The following is a 19,381-nucleotide window of genomic DNA, read 5'->3' as shown; positions in this document are numbered from 1 at the left end:
TAGTTTAAAAATATAAAAAAATAGATGGAAATTGTACACTTTTGGTGTTTTCTTCGTTATATACAAGTAGCTTCCTCAAGATAAAAAAAAAATTTGTATTAAAATTAAACAAGAAGTATGTCAACAGGAAAAAGGAGTTTAACGAACCTATCATACACTTTGGAAGCCGGCTTTGGCTCATGCATCACTGCGCTGACGTATCAGATTCTTTCATAAATTTGACACATTGTTGTGTGTCTGCATTCTGGGAAAGAATGACAATTAAAAATTCCGGCCTGTCATAATAAAGTTGCCTTCACAAACGAACAAACAACAGGGTGGTAGTAGCCTAGTGGGTAACACACTCGCCAATGAACCAGATGACCCAGGTTCAAATCCCACTTACTACCATTGTGTCCCTGAGCAAGACACTTAACCCTGAGTGTCTCCAGGGGGGGGACTGTCCCTGTAACTACTGATTGTAAGTCGCTCTGGATAAGGGCGTCTGGTAAATGCTGTAAATGTAAAAAAATTTAAACCAACAACAACAAAAAACAAACATGGTATTGCAGTATTTCTTGGATTAGTTATGGTAATATTATTTCTGCTTTGCTGCTAGTTACTCTACAGAGCTGTTCAGCCTTTTTGTTTGTGTGCTTTAAAGCCTCGTTGATATAAAAAAAGGAACATCTGCCAGTGTGCGGGGAGGAAACACAGGCCTGTCACCACCGCTGAGTGGGAGGACAGTCATCAATAACGGTCCCCGCTCTCCTCGTCGCTCACCGCGCCTGTCCCCACGTCCCTTTCTCGCCACATCTCACCTGTCTATTCTCTGTTTTCTCTCTGTCCCTGTGTCATCGACTCATTGACCCCTCCCCCATCAGTTCATAGCAGACGAGTGTCCTTCACCGGCAGAAGCGCCCTGCCGGGTATTGGGTGACATGTGGAGTGGGTAATGGATACGGGGATGGGGGGGCAGGGGCGGTGCGCAGGACGACAGGAGGCCGGGCGGGGGGTTGTAGAGGGATAACAGAGGTGGTCTTCGGTCCCTTTTCACAAAGACCCCTCTGGCAGTCGTGTACAGAGATCCCATGGGGTCCTGATGACACCAGGAAAATGCAGCTCACTCCGATCATGCCGGTCATGTCACAACTTCCTGATGTATTCGAGGGGTTGGGATTGGGTTGTCATGAACACGTCTAAATTATAATGTGTAATTGCGACCAGAAATCCCTTTTATGTTTCTTTTTGCTAGTGTGCTGCTAGGCAACCATGACCTGTTCCTCAATTGTACTGATTTATTTTTGTCAATGTGTTTGTGTATTGCTTTGCTATAAAGCACACAATCCATGCTGAAAATACAGTAAACATCTTAAGCTGGTAAAGCTGACCTGTTTTATCTTGTGATGGCTATAACGATTAATTAGGGATAAAATTATTCATTTCAATTTCAACTTATTTAACTGGCATGAATAAATATTATAATTTGAACCATTATTATTTCTGACTTCATAATTGGTGTTTGGGGTATATTATTAACATGGAGATGAAGTGATCCGAGGAAAGGGTTCTCGGGACCTAAATGGATTGACAGTGCTGGACATCTGGTGTTAGTGAAGGCTGTGCCGCGATGCGTCGTGTCGGGTCTCTGTTTGTGCTCCAACACACACGGGGGGTTCGGACTTGGAGAGGCTGAACAGAGAAGCGAGTGTGTTTTCTTGCTTGCTGCTCTGTTCTTCTGCTGAGCCTTCTGTCCTCCTCTCTCTCTCTCTCTCTCTCTCTCTCTCCCTCTCGCTCTGCTCTCATTGATGTCCCCTCGACCTTGACATGATGTGCTGGCTGTCGTGGGCGACCCGGGCATCGCAAAGGTCGAATAAATGTTGAAATGCAATTATAAATTGTTCTCTCTTAGGCCGTTGCAGACAAATAAAAGAAAAACTTTACCAGCAGCCCAGATATCAGTAAAGGGCATCCAAGTGGCCAAGGGGCAAATCGTTCATGCTGGGGCTTTAGGGCAGGATGATAACCCCCCTTCAGGAAGTGGAGAGACTGCAGACTGTTGACTTCAGTTTGTGTCCCATGGGCCTGACTCAGACCAGAGAGAGAGAGAGAGAGAGAGAGATAGAGGGGTGGGGGGCAGAGAGAGAGAGGGAGAGAGAGAGAGAGGAAATGAGCAGCGGAAATTCTCTCCTATCTCTCCTCTCCTTTTGACAAGTTTCAAAGAAACCCTGCTGAGTGTTCCCCTCTGGTAGTTTACAGTGAGCCACTGACATTGAAGGGCTGAGGAGTGTGTGTGTAAGAGAGAGAGGTGGACAACACTGTGTGTTTCTATATGTGCCTTTGTATTTCTACTTGCATATGTGCCACTTGTGTGTTCATGCTTGGGTACAGTCTGTCTGTGTGTGCTCTTTGTGTATGTCTGCGTGTGTTTGTGTCTGCATCTGGATATCTTTGTGTCCCATCGCCGCCTGCCTGTGACTGGAGGTTATAAACAGATGGAGAGCGGCTTCACTTCCTCTTTCCTGCCCTGCGACCCTTCCTGCTTGGCATTCGCTTTGGGCTGCGCCACGGGGCTTATTCATACTTCCTGTGGCTGACACACACACACAGTGACTCGCACACATGGAAATCTGGTATTTATGTATTTAGTACAAAGTGGACTGGAACACCTTCACTTCCTAATAAGCTCATTAATTCTAATAGTATTAGAATTAAATAACATAATTTAATACTCTCTTACAAAGAAACTCCAATGGCCCTGAGTACATCACCTGTGATAGGCCCCTCATAGGTTTAGAACAAGCCCCATGCACTCAAACAACCACCATGTCCTGAATTGATAATGCACTTGAAAGTGAAGCGATTGCCAGCACAGCACACGGTGCACACAACGAAATGTGTCCTCTGCTTTTATCCCCTTAGTGAGCAGTGTATGAAGACTGTACCATTATCAGTGGCCCCTCGCTGGAACCTTGGGGGTCGGATTTGATTATGGGTCCACTTACTCGCTAGGCCACCACTGCCCTATGCACTATGCAGGAAATGTGGTCAAATGCATTCCGGCCAGCCAAACAACTCAGTGAGTGACCGGATCACAATGTGTCTCGATGGTGCTTTACACTCATATTTTATCACTGTTCACTTGTTATCACCCAAGAAAGACGGTAAAACCAGCTTTAAATTCTGCTAATGTAGCATTGACTCTTCGTGCTTGTCTTTTTGTGCGTGACACCATGCTGTGGTCTTCCGGGTGTGTTTGTAAGAACCATCACACTGGTGTTGAGATGTTCCTTCTCTCCATTTGTGGCCTGTTTTCTACTTCTGCAAGTCTGCTGTACATTTGTAAAATCATGCTTCCCTCAACGTTCTGTTCCACTTGATTTTTTTAATTTTTGTGATGTTGATGCATTCCCGTGGACATTGCTTTCTTTTCCATTTATTTGCTAGTTTATTTATTCACACATGGCACTTTGGGCCTACTTCTCAGTTCTGCATCTTCCTGTGATTCAAGTCCTTTAAAGATCCTCTTGTTAAACTTTCACGAGTGTCTTAAGCACCATCCGGAATCCTGGCCAGCAGAGTCCAGAGGTCCCTTAATGCGTCTGTGTACTCGGTCATGTACAGAGGTGAAACATGACTTCATATTCGTAATTCTAAAAACTTACTCTCTGCCCACCAGACCTTGTTTCATCACTTATCTGAATGTAGCTGAATGGAGGAAATCCTCTCTGCTCTGGCAGGAAACCATGAATGGGTGGATTTGCAGCACAGACAGTAAATCCCCTGAGGCCAGAGTCCTCCCCCTCCTCCCCCTCCCCCCTGACCCTGTAGGTGAGATCCATGTCCCAGCATGAAGCTGGAATTGATGAATCGTTGCATATGGGGCTGGATAGTGGGGCTGGATTTTGTGTGTATTCATATATTGTGAATTGTACATAGTAATATATGTTGTGAGCATGCGCATGTGTGTGTGTGTGTGTGTGTGTGTGTGTGTGTGTGTGTGTGTGTGTGTGTATATATATATATGTATATATGTGTGTGTGTGTATATATAGTGGAAATGTCCTACATTAAATGAGATTATATATTGAAAAAGGCATTGCAAATAAATGGGGAAGTTTCTCATATATTGAAATATATTTACCAGTGTATTGAAATACAAATTCTATTATATAGCAATACACATTTGTTTCGTAAGTGTTCTGAGTAGCAGTAGTAATAATTATATAAAACTGCACCTTTAGTAATATGCGCTTTAGCTCTGGTCAAGAAAAGGATTGAAGATCTCACCAAAAAAATATCTGGTAATATATCTTTTTATTATATAAATGTCCAGAAGATCCACTTTGCAACCACTCATATACTAACTAGGGCTGCACAGTTATGGCCAAAATGATAATCCCAATTATTTGACGCATGCTGGGGGGATGAATGCGACATCTAGTGTATATATCTGTGCTGTGTATATCTACCCCAACATTTCAACCCCAAATGAGGGACACGTTCTTGCAGATGTGCATGCATGTTTTACTCTGTCACAATTTGAGGTTGCCGCTCAGTCTATACATTTGTTTGCACCCTGGTGCTTGGTTATTTAAATGTAATTATTGCCGAAGATCATCTTAATTGAATCGTGGCTGCCAAAATCATTATTGTGATTAAAACTTGATTAATTGTGCAGCCCTAATACTAACTGAGGAGGACTTTATCCTTGTCAAGTCAACCATCACCACCATGGTAGCTTTAATACTACTACTGCTACTAGGGTGGTAGTAGCCTAGTGGGTAACACACTCGCCTATGAACCAGAAGACCCGGGTTCGAATCCCACTTACTGCCATTGTGTCCCTGAGCAAGACACTTAACCCTAAAATTGCTCCAGGGAGACTGTCCCTGTAATACTGATTGTAAGTCGCTCTGGATAAGGGCGTCTGATAAATGCTGTAAATGTAAATGTAAATGTACTATGACTACTACTAATTATAGTTAATATGCTTGTTATTGTTATTATGAAATCACTACAAATTCATATAGTAAAATAAACAAATTCAGAAGAGCTGACGCCTCCTCAGTCATGTGCTGGGCTTGCTGTGTGTAGGGGTGATCGCTGTGCGGGGGCAGCTCTTCATTTACGCCAGAATGGAGGAGAAACGGAGGCGTCTGGCTCTGCTAGCAGTGATAATGGCATGTTTTATTTGACGTAGGTTTGAAAAGGAGCTTAGCTGTCAGTAAAAAGTCTAAGCGCTGCATCTAGCGGAAGAGGGGAGGGGGCGAGAAAACCTTATAACATCAAAGCCACACTGTATTTTTTGCCCAACTTGTGATAAAACCAGATGCCCGACACGTTTAACCTAGTTTGGAGCAAGGCAAACGGGTGTTGGATGTCTGGGAGATTTCACAATTCGCCATTGCATTGGTTTGCTTAGCTGTCATGTTTGTTGGTCAGACTCACAGGCACTTTGTGAGGACAGACAGAAGCCCGATCCTCAGGGAGAGCAGAAGGGAGGCCATGTTTTAGGTTTGAGTAACAGCTGTTTCCTCCCGGTGCTGAGCCACAGACCGGGTCCCATCGTTCACGCCCCATGCAGACATCCAGACTCATTTTCACCTTCTGCTCATAACCTAGTAACAACCTCCTCTCTTGCAGCTATGAGATGCGTTCAGCTGATGAAAGCTACATTAGCGTACATTTCTGATGTGTTTATGTTTTTTTTGTCAACTTGGCATGATAAAACATTTATAGAAATTATGGCCCAGTGCTGCTTCGTATTCACAAGAAATATGACCGGTAATATAAAAAAAAATGTCCCAGAGAATATTTGAAAATTTTGAGCATTTAGTATTGCTCACGCCATTTTATCACATGCGATAATGACCTTTCAGATGCGTTATGATGATGATTTTAGGTAACATCATGACACCATTAATTTTAATTGCAATATAAATCATGGTTAAATGAGTTGTGAAACTAAAGGGGCCGCATGTAGCCAATAAATTCACAGAAATAAGAATGTGCAGGCTGGTAATGATGTGCAATAGCACTTACTTTCTTTCTGATCCGATATTCAGAAAACCCAGGCTGATACCATTTCTTTGTGCAAAAATACAAACAAATGAAATATATGGATGTAATGGAAATATATTGATATATGCTAACTTAAAGGCTATGAACAAAATAGTTAATATTCCACTGTAATGTGGTGGTCACATGTACAGTATTTATGGGTATTTGTCTCTGTGAATATACATCGCGAGGATTATGCTTTTTTTTTGTCCGAGAAGAGATGTTTACGATTAACACAGGACGGAGGTGGCAGCCCTGCTTCTGACTGTCATCGTATCTGCTGAGACAGATGTGTTCCTTGGTAAACACACAAGCCGCTGCCTCCGGCAGAGACCAGGGGAGCCGTGTACGACATGAAAGCTTATAAAGATGCGCCGGCTGCCGCGGCAGACCGGCAGGAACTGTTCGTATCTTACGTATCAGATTCGTTCTTCTTCTGAAGTGTGGTTTACACAACGGCTTCTATAAATAGACCAGGCTTGTCACTGATGTTGGGCACGTAGAAGGGACACATTGTGAATCGTGCACAAGGCTGATAACATTTCAAAATCCGCTATTCCTATTTTCTTTCACGCATGACATTCATATCTATAGATGGATACTGTGCAGTGGATAAATAGAAAGGCATGCATAGGGATGTATGCATATTTTGCACATGAAAATGTTATTGTCATGTTCATCGATGGAGTCTGAAAGTCGAATTTAACCAAGTCAATTCTCATTTGCTGAAGCCAGGTCAGATGGAAGAACCACGGGCAGATTAGACAAATAGCAGCATAAGCCTCAGGAACGGATGTATGGATTTCTGACCAGGCTCATCTGGCCTGAAAAATGGAGGGCAACTTTACCGTGTCTGCAGCAAGTACCATGAGTTCTGCGGTTTTGGAAAGTGAAAACAAGGCGTGACTTAGTCATACCGGTCGCCTTGGGGATTCCAGCTTCAAACAGTTCCCCGTATTCACAGCCGTGATACTGATTGTGATCCACCTTTCCAGGGTATAAAATGCTTGGGGATTTGCCAGGACTTTGGTGGTATCAGCCTCACCTGAAAGTAGTGCCCACGGGTGTGGATCTCCTGATGGCTCTGACTGGCTGCATGGTTCCAGATTTCAAGCTTGGAGCCTGAGGCAGTTGAACTGGTGCTAGTCTATGGTTTTGGTGATACCTTTGACCTTTGGTTGAAGCAGTCATTACCATTGCGAAAACACTGTATTGAATGTTCGAATGTCCATCTCAGCCTTGGGTGTTTTTTAAAACATTTTTCTTTATTTTGAGATTTTTTTCATTATAAGCGGTTGGATGGATGCAGTTAGTCTAGACCAACAGTCTAGACGTCTAGACGTCCATCGGTATGGAGGTGTTCAATCCCCCTATGATGTCCCATAACCAATTTCTGAGCTAATGGTTTTTATGTCTATATTCTATTTAGTTTCCACATTCATAAAATGTAGCTATAGAACAATAATACAATTATTCATGAAGTTTTAAAGCATGGTCATTGTAATGTACCTCTATGTAAAAGTTTATTTCACAGTGTAATGCATGCCAGACAAGAAATTATTTGAAAGTGAAAGTGAAATGATAATCATTGGGAAACACTGCAACACAGCACATGGTGCACACAAAATGTGTCCTCTACTTTTAACCGTCACCCTTAGCGAGCAGTGTGTGGGGACATTGTTTTGCTCAGTGGCACCTCAGTGGCGGTTCGGGATTCAAACCAGCAACCTGCCGATTATGGGTCTGTTTGCATCACGTGTTTGCTTTAATACAAAGTGTACCCATAAATACAGAAGTTCTGTTCTTTATGATTTCTGTAAGATTGGTGGACAAGAACAATGAATAATGTAGGAACGGGAGCTCCAGCTCTTTGTGCCGTTCGGCCTGCCTCGCTTTATTTTGGAAGGGAAAGAAGTGGGTAACAAAAGTCTGAATATGAGATAATTCTATGTTCTCTTTTTTTTCCATTTGGAGGTTTAACCCAGATTTTAGTTTGAAGTTTTGATGCACCTGCGCATCCATTTTTCATCCAGCAGTGATGAAAGGACCTGCACCTTTTTTTTTTTCGTGGTTCAATGCGGTTTCACTGCTAGTGTCAGTAAGCAGAAGGTAAATTCTGTGCAGCATCGGAACACTACACCTTATCAGACCAATTTTTTTTCTTCACAATTTCCTCAACAGTTTCATTTCTCGGTTCCCAGAAAGTGTGTAGACCAGAAGAGGGGATCTTACACGCTGTGAGCCATGACTGTGGGTCCACAGCGTGGGCTTGGTGGTCGGAGAGGGCAGATTCTTACTGGAACAGTGCGTTTTGGCGGGGGGAGGGGCGATGGGGGAAGGATGGTTTGACACCCCGATCTGCAGAGGAACATGCTTGTTGTGGGTGATCCATCACAACAGGGGTGGTTTTTTTTTCCTGTTGGGGGGTGTCCTTTCGCCACACACATCCATCGTACAACCATACACATGCGATATGATTTAATTTAGGATAGCTTTTTGTGTGTATTCATTCATGAGTGTGTATGAATGTGTTTTGTCATTGTGTTTTTTATGCATGCGTGTGTGTTTGTGTGTGTGTGTGAGTCGGGCTTGTGGGTGAATCTGTGATTCACCGTGTGCTTGTCCGCCGGGGGGGCTTTGAAGCGACTCGCTGCTGCCCTTGCGTGTGACCTGTGGGTTATTAGCTTATCAGGATACACTGCAGCAGCACAGACAGGGCGAGCTGACATTATGAACGATAGGGAAAGGAACTGAGGCAGATAGACGTAAGAAGGGAGAGAGAGAGAGAAAAAAGAAAGAAGGAGGATGGGGGCAGCAAGTGAACGAAGAAATCATCTGCAAACACACACAACATCCTCTCAGGCTAATTTGGCATAAAGGCCTCTAATGATGCATGACAATGACATGAGACGAATATGACATTATCGTCCAGTGCTGTATCTGGCTCCTGCACCTGCTTCTTTTTCTCCTCTGCAGAAAACCAGTCTGCAGATGTTGAAATATCTCCATTATCTCTAATCCCTATTCTACCAACATCATCACTCTTAATGAATGCTGTAAATGAACACTTTTGTATCATTGCACATAATTCACTTCCCCCATATAATAAATCCTGATGAAAAACTGTATAAAAATATATAACAGGTTAATTGTGTATTAATAGATTGTTTCAAATGAATGAAAATTATTGTATTTTTGTTTGATAATGTCACATCAAGTCTGTCCTCAGGATTTATAAAATAATCAAGAATGTACTGCTGGCTAGTTATCTGTATATTGAAGAGGAGAAACTAACTACCCACAAATAATAAGTAAGCTAGGAGGAGCTCGTAGCAATAATTGACAGCTCTCTCACACACTCTGAATGATCTAAACCCTTCCTGTCAAAAACAAACAATATCTCTCAATATTTTGATTTGTTATATAAAAACATAAAAATCCGTTGAAATAATAATAACAATAATAACAAACGCTATTGTTTTTATTAATAAACTTTTATTAAGCCTTAAATGTGATCAATTTCCTGAGATAAACAGAATAAGAAGAAGTTCAGATTAAAAGACTGAATTAGAGATTTTATGTTATTTATGTTATGTTTTTATGACATTTGATTTACTTTATGCAAGTAACCTCTACTTAAAAACATGCAATGTAATGACCCCATTTTGGTTAACCACAGTTTAATGCAGCACACCAATATGATGAGTACGTGCTCTGTGCTTCTCCAGCCTTGCTCATGCATAATGGCCAAACTTCAACAGACCCAGTGAGCTCTGCAAATGCCAAACCAAACCACCTGGGCACGGAGAAACAGGAAGTGTTTCTCCTGACATCTGCATCGTCGATCTCACTTCCTGTGCAACTGTATGGTCTGCCATTTTGGCATTATTCTGCAGGGATTCAATCACCTTTTCTGCTATTATACGGTTATTGCTTGAATTACATGATTTTGTCTGAAATGCAGAAGAGGCACAGAACATGTCCTCCATGCAACCAGTAGAACATTTACAGATGGTTGACAAAATGAAGGAAAAAACTATGTCGGTAAGATGTTGGACATCAAGAGCGACCAGAACATCTTCACTAGTTAAGAATCTTCAGTTTCTGTTAGAGATGGACACCCTAACTACAAACACCCTATGGAGTTATCTTAGACATTATAGTTGAACTGGGCTGAGAAGGTCACGACCTTTTCAAATCTGACCATGTATTCTCATGTGAATGGTAAATTCCATCATGAGTGCATCCTGATGCTAATGGGACATCCTCAGCCTTCTGGACTTTCCTTGCCCACATCTGCTACTGAAGATTGTAGCTATATCAGAAACTAGGATGTGAAGAACAGAAACTAAAGTAAAAGCACATCTTTGTCTCACATCTGCAGACATCTGAACTGTACTGAACTGTCCCCAAACATATAAACTAAAGCAGATCCTGTATCTTGACAAAACCTATTTTGCACATTTGGGGACTTCAAAAAACTGGAAACATCACATGATGTTCTAAAATATGTATTGTTACTTATGAATGCAAGACATTTGGACTATCATGACCCTTCTGTCATTGTCATCCAGAAGACACCTTCGCTTAGAGATGTGTCATCCCAGGATGCAGGTGGTCGCTCATTAACTCTGGTATTGATCTGTCACTCAAACCACACAAACTGCAATCAGTTAATCCCCCCACCCATTTATTCAGGGACAGGCGTCTGCTTGGTCCTGGGTGTCATTCGAGCTGCACTTCACTGCTTTGGGGTAAGTCAGCATCGATTGGTCACCCAGTGTGGTGCCGGACACAATCTGATGTTCCAGCTTCTGCTGCCACTCGAGGGTCTCGATTGGCCCAGCAGGAATCGTAGCTTGGTTTTAGTCTAGGCTGATTACAGGAAATAACCCAGCCAGATTGAATGTCTGTGGTGTGTATTTATCCATAAATACATATTTATCTCATGCTAACTGGGTTACGGTGTACCTTGTAGCCATCCAAAGGAAAGTAAAGCCACTGAAACTGCAATTTCTGTGTATGTGTGTTTCAGAGACATATTTTAAACATGCACCACTGTGCTCCACTTCTGTCTGTAGGGATAAAGAGTGTTGCATGCTGTTCTGTCACTGCGCAGCGATAGCAGTTACAGCAGAGGTCAGACCTCTCATTTCTCCAGTCCCTGTGTTCCTCTGACCGCACACAACAGGCTTCAAAGTGATGTGCTGTTTGCTGTAGATGATGGAAGCTAGTAGACCTCGGCCCTCCTCTGTTGGCTGAACTTATTTAGTGTGAGTGTGGCACATGGGGGAGGGACGGCCAGAGGACATTGGCGTGAGCACTATTGATCCGCAAGGCCGCACTGTGTATTCATAAAAGCCAGCAGGCTTTTCCCTCTAAAGGGAAAAATAATAATAAAAAAATTAATGCCACGGGGAGTACATGCGGGTACGGGAGGCGGAGTCTGTGTGTACGGTGTGAATCAGAGGGCATCACATCAAGCAGCTTCCATTGTATGACTTGTGGAAGCATTCAGGGACAATGTGCAGAGGATCTGAAAAAGATTACCTATGACACTGGTGTTAGGGATCTTTTATGGGATCTGTTACATTTAGATTTGCAGCGTTTTGCAGATGCTCCTGTCCAGAGCGAAGTACATCAGTGCTTTGTAGTCCATTGGTCAACAGGTATGATCTTCAAACCTGTATAGCTAGACTTAAATCAACAACGGACCATATTAAGGAACCTTACATTTTAAAAACAAAACATACAGTCAGGAGAATAACCTTAGGAAGTAGGCTGTTTTTTTTTTGGAGAATGGGGATGTGTTTAGTCCAGCAGGTATTCCTTGAAAAGGAATGTTTGGACATCTAGTGGAAGTTCATTCCTCTCTGTGCTTTGCTCAGTGCACCTTAGACCAGGATTCGAACTGGCAACCTTCTGATTACGGGGCTGCTTCCTTAAACGCTAGGCCACCACTGCCCCAAGGAACACAGGGAACACAGCAGTGGAGTGATGTGGGAGAATTTGGGAACATTACTTGAAAACAAGAGATGACCAAAGATTGGACAAGTATCTAAGTAGCCTGTATTGATTAATATGGACAAATCCACCTAATGTTGTAAAGAAGGAATCGACATGAACAAGAGAGCTTGGAGATGTGAGAAGAGTCGGAGAGGGTATTGCATATTCAATGAGATTTTAAGGTCCTGAGCTAGTTAGCCTGAGCTAGTTGGCCTGAGTTAGTTAGCCTGAGCTAGTTAGGCTGAGCTAGTTAGCCTGAGCTAGTCTTTTTTATTTATCGTGTTAATAACAAATATTGAGGTAGATGTTTTGTGACGAGTACAGAAATGATGAACCAGCCTCCATCCGCTACCCCCACCACCACAAAAACACCTTTTTCTAAATCTGCAATTCAGCTCTTCATTTCCCCAGTGAGCAAAAATGGCTGTCACAATTGCTTTAATTTAGCTACAAAAAGGTTTCACGCCTACACAAGATAAACCGTTTGTTCCTTCATTTAGTATAAAATGTGCACATGAGAAGCGCAATGTTGCTTTGCCAATGTTCTTTGTGAGTTTAAATCATACAGAGTGAGGAAATAGGCCGCTGTCAGTCACCACTTTGTGCTCCACTTATAGATAACTAAATAACTTTGCATTCTTGTTTGAAACACACTTATTTGTGTAAATCCTGAAGATATACAGTACAGACCAAAAGTTTGTACACACCTTCTCATTCAATGTGATTTCTTTATTTTCATGACCATTTACATTGGTAGATTCTCACTGAAGGCATCAAAACTATAAATGAACACACGTTGAGTTATGTACTTAACAAAAAAAGGTGAAATAACTGAAAACATGAAAACACCTGAAATGCTTTTCCAAGAGTCTTGAAGGAGTTCCCAGAGGCACTTGTTGGCCCCTTTGCCTTGACTCTGCGGTCCAGCTCACCCCAAACCATATAGACTGGGTTCAGGTCCGGTGACTTTGGAGGCCAGGTCTCCACTTTTTGTTAAGTACATAACTCCTCATGTGATCATTCATACTTTTGATGCCTTCAGTAAGAATCTACCAATGTACATGGTCATGAAAACACATTGAATGAGAAGGTGTGTCCAAACTTTTGACCTGTACTGTACTTGATATGTCATAACCAAAACCTCCCTATTAAAGACATTTATTATCGTGCCACAATCTGGCCCTAGGTCTAGACATACAATATCAGTGCATTAGATATGCATTGATATTCTTCATCATGGTCACATCATGGTCATATCATAGAGAATTGTCCTACAATTTGTCAATTCTAACACAATCAACAGTATTGTGATATCTTTACCATGTACCATGCAGGACGATAGACTAAAAATAACCATACCATATTCCAAATGTTTTTTATTTAACTGTATTAAGAAGTTTGACATTAGGAAGCTTGGCTTTTAAGCATTTTTTTTAAACAAGATGGGATGGTGTGATATCGCGTCACCTTGAAAATAACATTTCTTGAAGCACTGCAAAGTGTTAGGTTTGTATTTTTAACCCAAACCCAAGTTGTTGTTTGACCTCTTTGTGTTTTGGACTGATATGATTGCTGGAAAATATTTCCAACAGACACAACTCTGTAGCACAAATGCAAAAGCAGTGTTTGTGGTTCTATTTGAAAAATGTCTGGCACAGGCTTCATTCAACCAATCGGTAGTAATCTTCTTAGGAGAATTGCAAGAGAAAGCTGGTACACATGCACTCCAAAATATTGTAGCAAGCATTAATGTGTGTGAGTCCCATGCATACTGATGCATCTGATTTGTATTTCAAAATTCTATATGTATATGTAAATGTTTATATATTATTGCTTATATTTATATTTTATAAATTATGTATGTTATAGCAGGTTTTTGTGAATTACTCGGGATGATTTTAATTTAACATATAAGACGTCATCAAATGTTAAATTGCAGTCGAATTGCCAAAAGTTAATACAGGCATAGATTAATTTCATGATCATTATGAATGTTTTTTACAGTAACAGTTCTTGGGGTGATAAATTATTTCATGTTAAATTAAGGAGAATGCCCACTCAATGACCGGAAATAAATGCTTTCATGAATATTGTAATTTTGCCACGGTACACTGGATAAATCCTCATATCATAAACAAACACTGCCCCCTGTTGGTACATCAGCGTTGTTACATTGGATTTTTCACTGAAGGGAAGAAAAAAGAAATGTCAGTCTGCAGGATATTAAAAAACTGTGACAAATGCTTTGTTTTCTTTCTTTCTGTTGTAGGTCATGGACACATTGTCCAAACTGTCTCACACAACTGTAGCACAACAAACTGGAATACGGTATGTGTTTTACAGACAAAAAGTTAATACTTTTATTTTAATACATTTTATATTTCACATGTGTCTTTTTTTTTGTCTCCAAAAGACCATTTCCAACAGGAGAGAGTGTTCAGGATGAAGAAATATACAACCACTTGGAAGACTTGATAGAGTAAGTGTCTCATTAAAGTCTGAATTAATTCACTGATTAACAGGGTAACAGAGCGTCTGCCACTCACATCATGTCTAAATATATGGTCTGTGAGAAAAAGACTGATTTTCTGTCACCATTGTCACCCTCGCTGTACAGCAGTAAACATGTTTCAGCTCTGGGGTGATAAGACAGCTCATTGCAATGACACAGACTGTGTGGTTCAGCTCGGTGGTTGGTGCTACACCGTACTGCACAGCTTGACTTTAAGACGTGGGCACTCACACCTATGGAGAACATAAATGCAGGACTGGAATATAATGGCCATACATTTTCAGAATATAAAAAATTAAGTTTGTGCATTCAGTCCACGTTGTGCATTTTAAATCGTTTACATTTTTAAGTGTGGTTCACATGCTGCAAAAACTGATGTGGATAACATGTTTGGCTAAAAACAAAGAAAGAATGTTAGAGCACAGTGGTACAAATATTCATATATGTTGTATTGTATTGTAAAAGTATTGAGAATACTTTATTTTCATTTGCTAAAGTTAGTGAATGCATTCAGCCTTCACTGTTGAATTTCATGTCTCTTGTCTCCAGCCCTGCACATACAAACATACATATATTTATGTGTGTGTGATGGGGGTGGGTGCTGGGGTCCCAGTACTTATCCCCATAATTAGTGGTCAGAACTATGAACAAGTGTGACATGCATGCAGTACTTGTCGTGCTTTTCTGCTGGGTAGCTCAATATAAAGTTTTGACAAAAGCCATACAAGCAGTTTGAAAACTTGCCATGTCAAGTCAAAGTCAAAGTCAGCTTTATTGTCAATTCTGCCACATGTACAGGACATACAGAGAATTGAAATTGCGTTACTCTCAGACCCATGGTGCTTACAAGTAACATTAAATACAAACAGTAACATTAAATATAAAGGTATAAATACAATTTTAATATACAAATACAATATACAAATAAGGGCACATTGTGGAGAGTGCAAACCATGTAAACACTGTGAATAATGTAGTGCAACAGAGTTTGTAAGTGTAAAAGTGACAAAGTGACAAGTGAGGTAGTTGGCAGACCCATGCTGCACAGAGTGACTAGTGCAAGTGATGCATGGGACACAAAAAATAGTCTCACTTGTTAAAACAAATTTCCAAAATAAAATTCTGTGGACTCTAAACACTAGACAAAACTATTGCACCAAATATTTTAATGTATAGAACTGTCAGAACTGACAGAACATGCACACTTTAGATCAGGGGTATCAAATTTGTCCACACAATTGAAAACTCAAAAGACATTCTTAAGATAGCATTCACTGAAAATAGAAATATATAAAACCTGTGGGCTTCATTAACCCCTGCTTTAGATGCTAACCTCTCTGATCATGTTGTATTAGTAGTATGTATTGTATTAGTAGTATTAGTTGTATGCACACAACCTAATCTCTCACCACCAGCATGAAACCAAAGACCTGGCCACTTGGCTGAACCAGGCATGACATGAGATGTGTGTGTGTGTGTGTGTGTGTGTGTGTGTATGTGTATGTGTGTGTGTGTGTGGTGTCAATATGGCGAAGGGCAGCACTCCCACTTGGCCAGACAGGGAATAGTGGGAGGGGTTGGTGGGGTCCGTAGATCCAAAAACAAGGAGACCAGAGGGCTGTTGCTGTGATTGCTGTGTCCAAGGTCACATAGTGCAAATGAGGGAAACCCACTTACTACCATTGTTTCCCTGACCCTTAACCCTGAGTTGCAAAAAATGTAAATATGCAGTAGTTTTAAAGATGTGGCTGATACTTTAATTCAAACATCGATACATGGTTACTATAAGTTTTATTGATGTGTGTAATCGAGGTTCAATGAGGTGAGGTGAGGTGAGGTGAGGTCTCACTATAACTACTTACTTTTACACTTTCACCTCACAGCTTCACACAGAAGCAGACAGACACAGACACATCATAAATGTGTGATGAGACCCCCCCCCCCCCCCCCCCCACACACACACAAATACAACTAAAAAGAAAGATTAATGTTTGTCAAAATGTGTAGAATGTGAGTGGAGATGTGATCTTCTCCTCCCTCTGTCTGCAGTGAGAACAGCGTTGAGGATGAGGAAGATCTGTATGACTGTGTGTATGATGACGGCGAGGGAGAGGAGGTGTACGAAGACCTGATGAAGGCAGAGAGTGTCCCGCCACCGGTGAGAAACCCTGTCACAGTCACATCAGATCTCATTCAACACACACACACGCACACACACACACACACACACACACACATACACACACACACACACACACACACACACACACACGCACATTGATAATCTGTAAATCTTAAATTTTATATATTAGAATATATTCTTTCAGTTTTTTAAATGTAAAATAGAGTATTCCATTTAATTGTAAATTTATTATGTATTGTTTTCCATGGTGTCCCTCATTTGTTTTGGGGTTAGAAGCAGGATTATTAGGGCCCTTTAAAAGCAGTATTAACACAGTACTCAGCCCTTGAACCAATGTTATGTTGTGTTCCTTTATGTCTGTATGTTTGGCCAAAAAAAAGTTGTTTTCTGCGCCTTGTCACTTCCCCGGCCTGGCATGATACTGGCCAATAGAATGTGATGCTGCTTACACTGTGTGTGTATGATACGAGGGTGGTAGTAGCCTAGTTGGTAACAAACTCTCCTATGAACCTGAAGACCCCGTTCAAACCTCATTTACCTATGTGTCCCTGAGCAAGACACTTAATCCTGAGTGTCTCCTGTAACTACTGATTGTCGATCTGGATTAGGGCATCTGATAAATGCCAAAAATGTAAATGATATAAATATCTTAATAAAGCTATAAAAAGACTTAATTAACTAAAAGGCACATCTTATTAATTGCTTTTGTTAAGGGACTGGTTTTGGTTAGGGCAAAAAAAAAAAAATTATATACTCATTTATTATACATATAATATTTATTACACAAGTTTTTCTCAATAATTTAAAGCTATACACGTGTGCTATTTGTTGGATTAAAGGTGTCAGACCTTTTTCCTCTCCTTGCCCTTGAAGTTTTGTTTCCTCTTTTCACAAGGCATGTGTTGAGGTCTGCAGCGCTGTGAGCGTGTATGTGTATCTTGAACGTAAGGAATGTCTGCTGTAATTACAGAAGCAGACAGAAACAGACATCAGGAGCTGCTGTCTCATGGAGATCAAGCAGACGGAGGAGAAATACACAGAGACGCTGGACTCCATTGAGAAGGTGAGGCCTCCCCTCCGGTGTCTAGCGGCTCCACGCCGTGCACAGATGCCTTACTTCAAGCTCAGAGAAGTCCCATAAATTTTTAATTGGTGGATGGCCATGCGGAGAATGCAGTGCAGCAAAAGACAATCATTGCAATTGAAATGAATGAATATAAATAAATAAATCTAATAAATATTTACTTATGTATGTATTTACTGCGAGTGCTCTGCCAGTTCTGGCCCTTTATCAAACTTGTCTTTTTTCATGTCTTGAAACCCCACAGTTCTTTCTGAATCCACTCAAGAAGTTTCTGTCCCCTGCAGAAATAGAGACAGTGTTCGTCAACATCCCGGTGAGTAGTGTGTTTCCTACAGAAGATGCCCCTGAAATGTGGTTCTCCAGTTGTCCTTACAGGGATCTCTGTTTGTAGGATCTGGTAAAGGTGCACAAAGGGCTTGTGGACGAGGTCAAGAACTCAGTGGGACCCAAAACTGCTCCAAACCTTTACAAAGTGTTCCTCAACTACAAAGAAAGGTAACCCAAACCACCTACCATGTAGCTACAGCGTATGTGTGTGGCGTTATGGTCTAGCTGTTATAACTGCTGGCTGTATTCTAGCCTTGATGTCAGAAACCTGAGGCTCTGGATTGACCTGAAGCTCCTTGTCTGCTTCCAAGATGGAATTACCAAATGCAAACTACACCAGTAAACATCATTCAGTAAAAAAGAGACGAAATGTCTTCACGCTTTAAGGTGTTGCTGACCCCAGTTCTAGCTGTTTGCCAGTGGGGACTTTTTTATAGCAAATGGCAAGATATTGCTTGGGTGCTGTAGAACTGAAAATCCTTGAAAATCCTTAACAACACAACAATGGCATCTCAAAGCCACCCTAGTGTCACACACCGAAATAATATCTCATAAGGAGTGATCCTTTGGTCAGAATCTTGCCTGGAAAAGGGGTTGATGAGTCCATAGCATGTTGAAAAAAAATTCCACTGTAAAGTTTTTACCTCCACAGCCATCTTTTGTTCACATTTTATTTTCTTATTTTTGGGAATTTGTTCTTTGCCAGGTTACTAATTTATGGGAAATACTGCAGCCATGTAGAAAAGGCAATTTCAGTGCTGGATGACATCTGCAAGGAGAAGGAGGATGTTCGGTTGAAGCTGGAGGTGAGTTGGTGTGATTTCTGAGTGAGTTGTGGTTAAACACTGCTCCCTAGTGGATAGTTTACACAAACACACAAACACACACACACACACGCGCACACATACACACACATATGCAAACACATCACATGTGCTTAATCAGATGCTTCATAGTATGTCTATATATATATATTAGCGTAAGCTTCTGCTGTTCCAAACATCCTATGATGCATCTGATTAAGTACATATGATATGGTACAGATTTCTGTAGGATTTTGAAGGATCTAATTTAATTTTTTAATATTTTAGTCACAGTTGGGGATTTGCGAATTGTACGCTACCAGTCAAAAGAGATTATGTAGTAAACAAACAACAACAAAAAAGCAAAATGTCTCATGTTTCAGAATACACTTTCGCTGTGATGACAGCATTTCAGACCATGGGAATGGTTCTCTGACAGTTCTGATATATTTCCTATGGTCCTAT

At 41.2% G+C, this 19,381-nt stretch overlaps 1 protein-coding gene across 3 annotated transcripts in view; it reads left to right on the top strand.

The window, feature by feature from the left end:
- The window catches only part of vav3 (vav guanine nucleotide exchange factor 3), a 74,726-nt gene that overhangs the window by 16,987 nt on the left and 38,358 nt on the right, over window positions 1–19,381 (top strand). For 2 of the 3 annotated variants that reach the window (XM_028966544.1, XM_028966549.1), the window contains exons 3-9: window positions 14,317–14,375; window positions 14,461–14,526; window positions 16,609–16,717; window positions 17,673–17,765; window positions 18,031–18,099; window positions 18,178–18,281; window positions 18,820–18,919. In XM_028966544.1, coding sequence (XP_028822377.1) covers window positions 14,317–14,375; window positions 14,461–14,526; window positions 16,609–16,717; window positions 17,673–17,765; window positions 18,031–18,099; window positions 18,178–18,281; window positions 18,820–18,919 — 600 coding nt within the window. The remainder of the gene's footprint in view (window positions 1–14,316; window positions 14,376–14,460; window positions 14,527–16,608; window positions 16,718–17,672; window positions 17,766–18,030; window positions 18,100–18,177; window positions 18,282–18,819; window positions 18,920–19,381) is intronic. The other variant, XM_028966548.1, reaches the window with a different exon arrangement.

This window comes from Denticeps clupeoides, chromosome 2 (assembly GCF_900700375.1).
Source record: "Denticeps clupeoides chromosome 2, fDenClu1.1, whole genome shotgun sequence".
Taxonomy (NCBI): Eukaryota; Metazoa; Chordata; class Actinopteri; order Clupeiformes; family Denticipitidae; genus Denticeps; species Denticeps clupeoides.
Note: the sequence above shows the minus strand (reverse complement) of the source record. Positions and strands in the feature narration are given on the sequence as shown.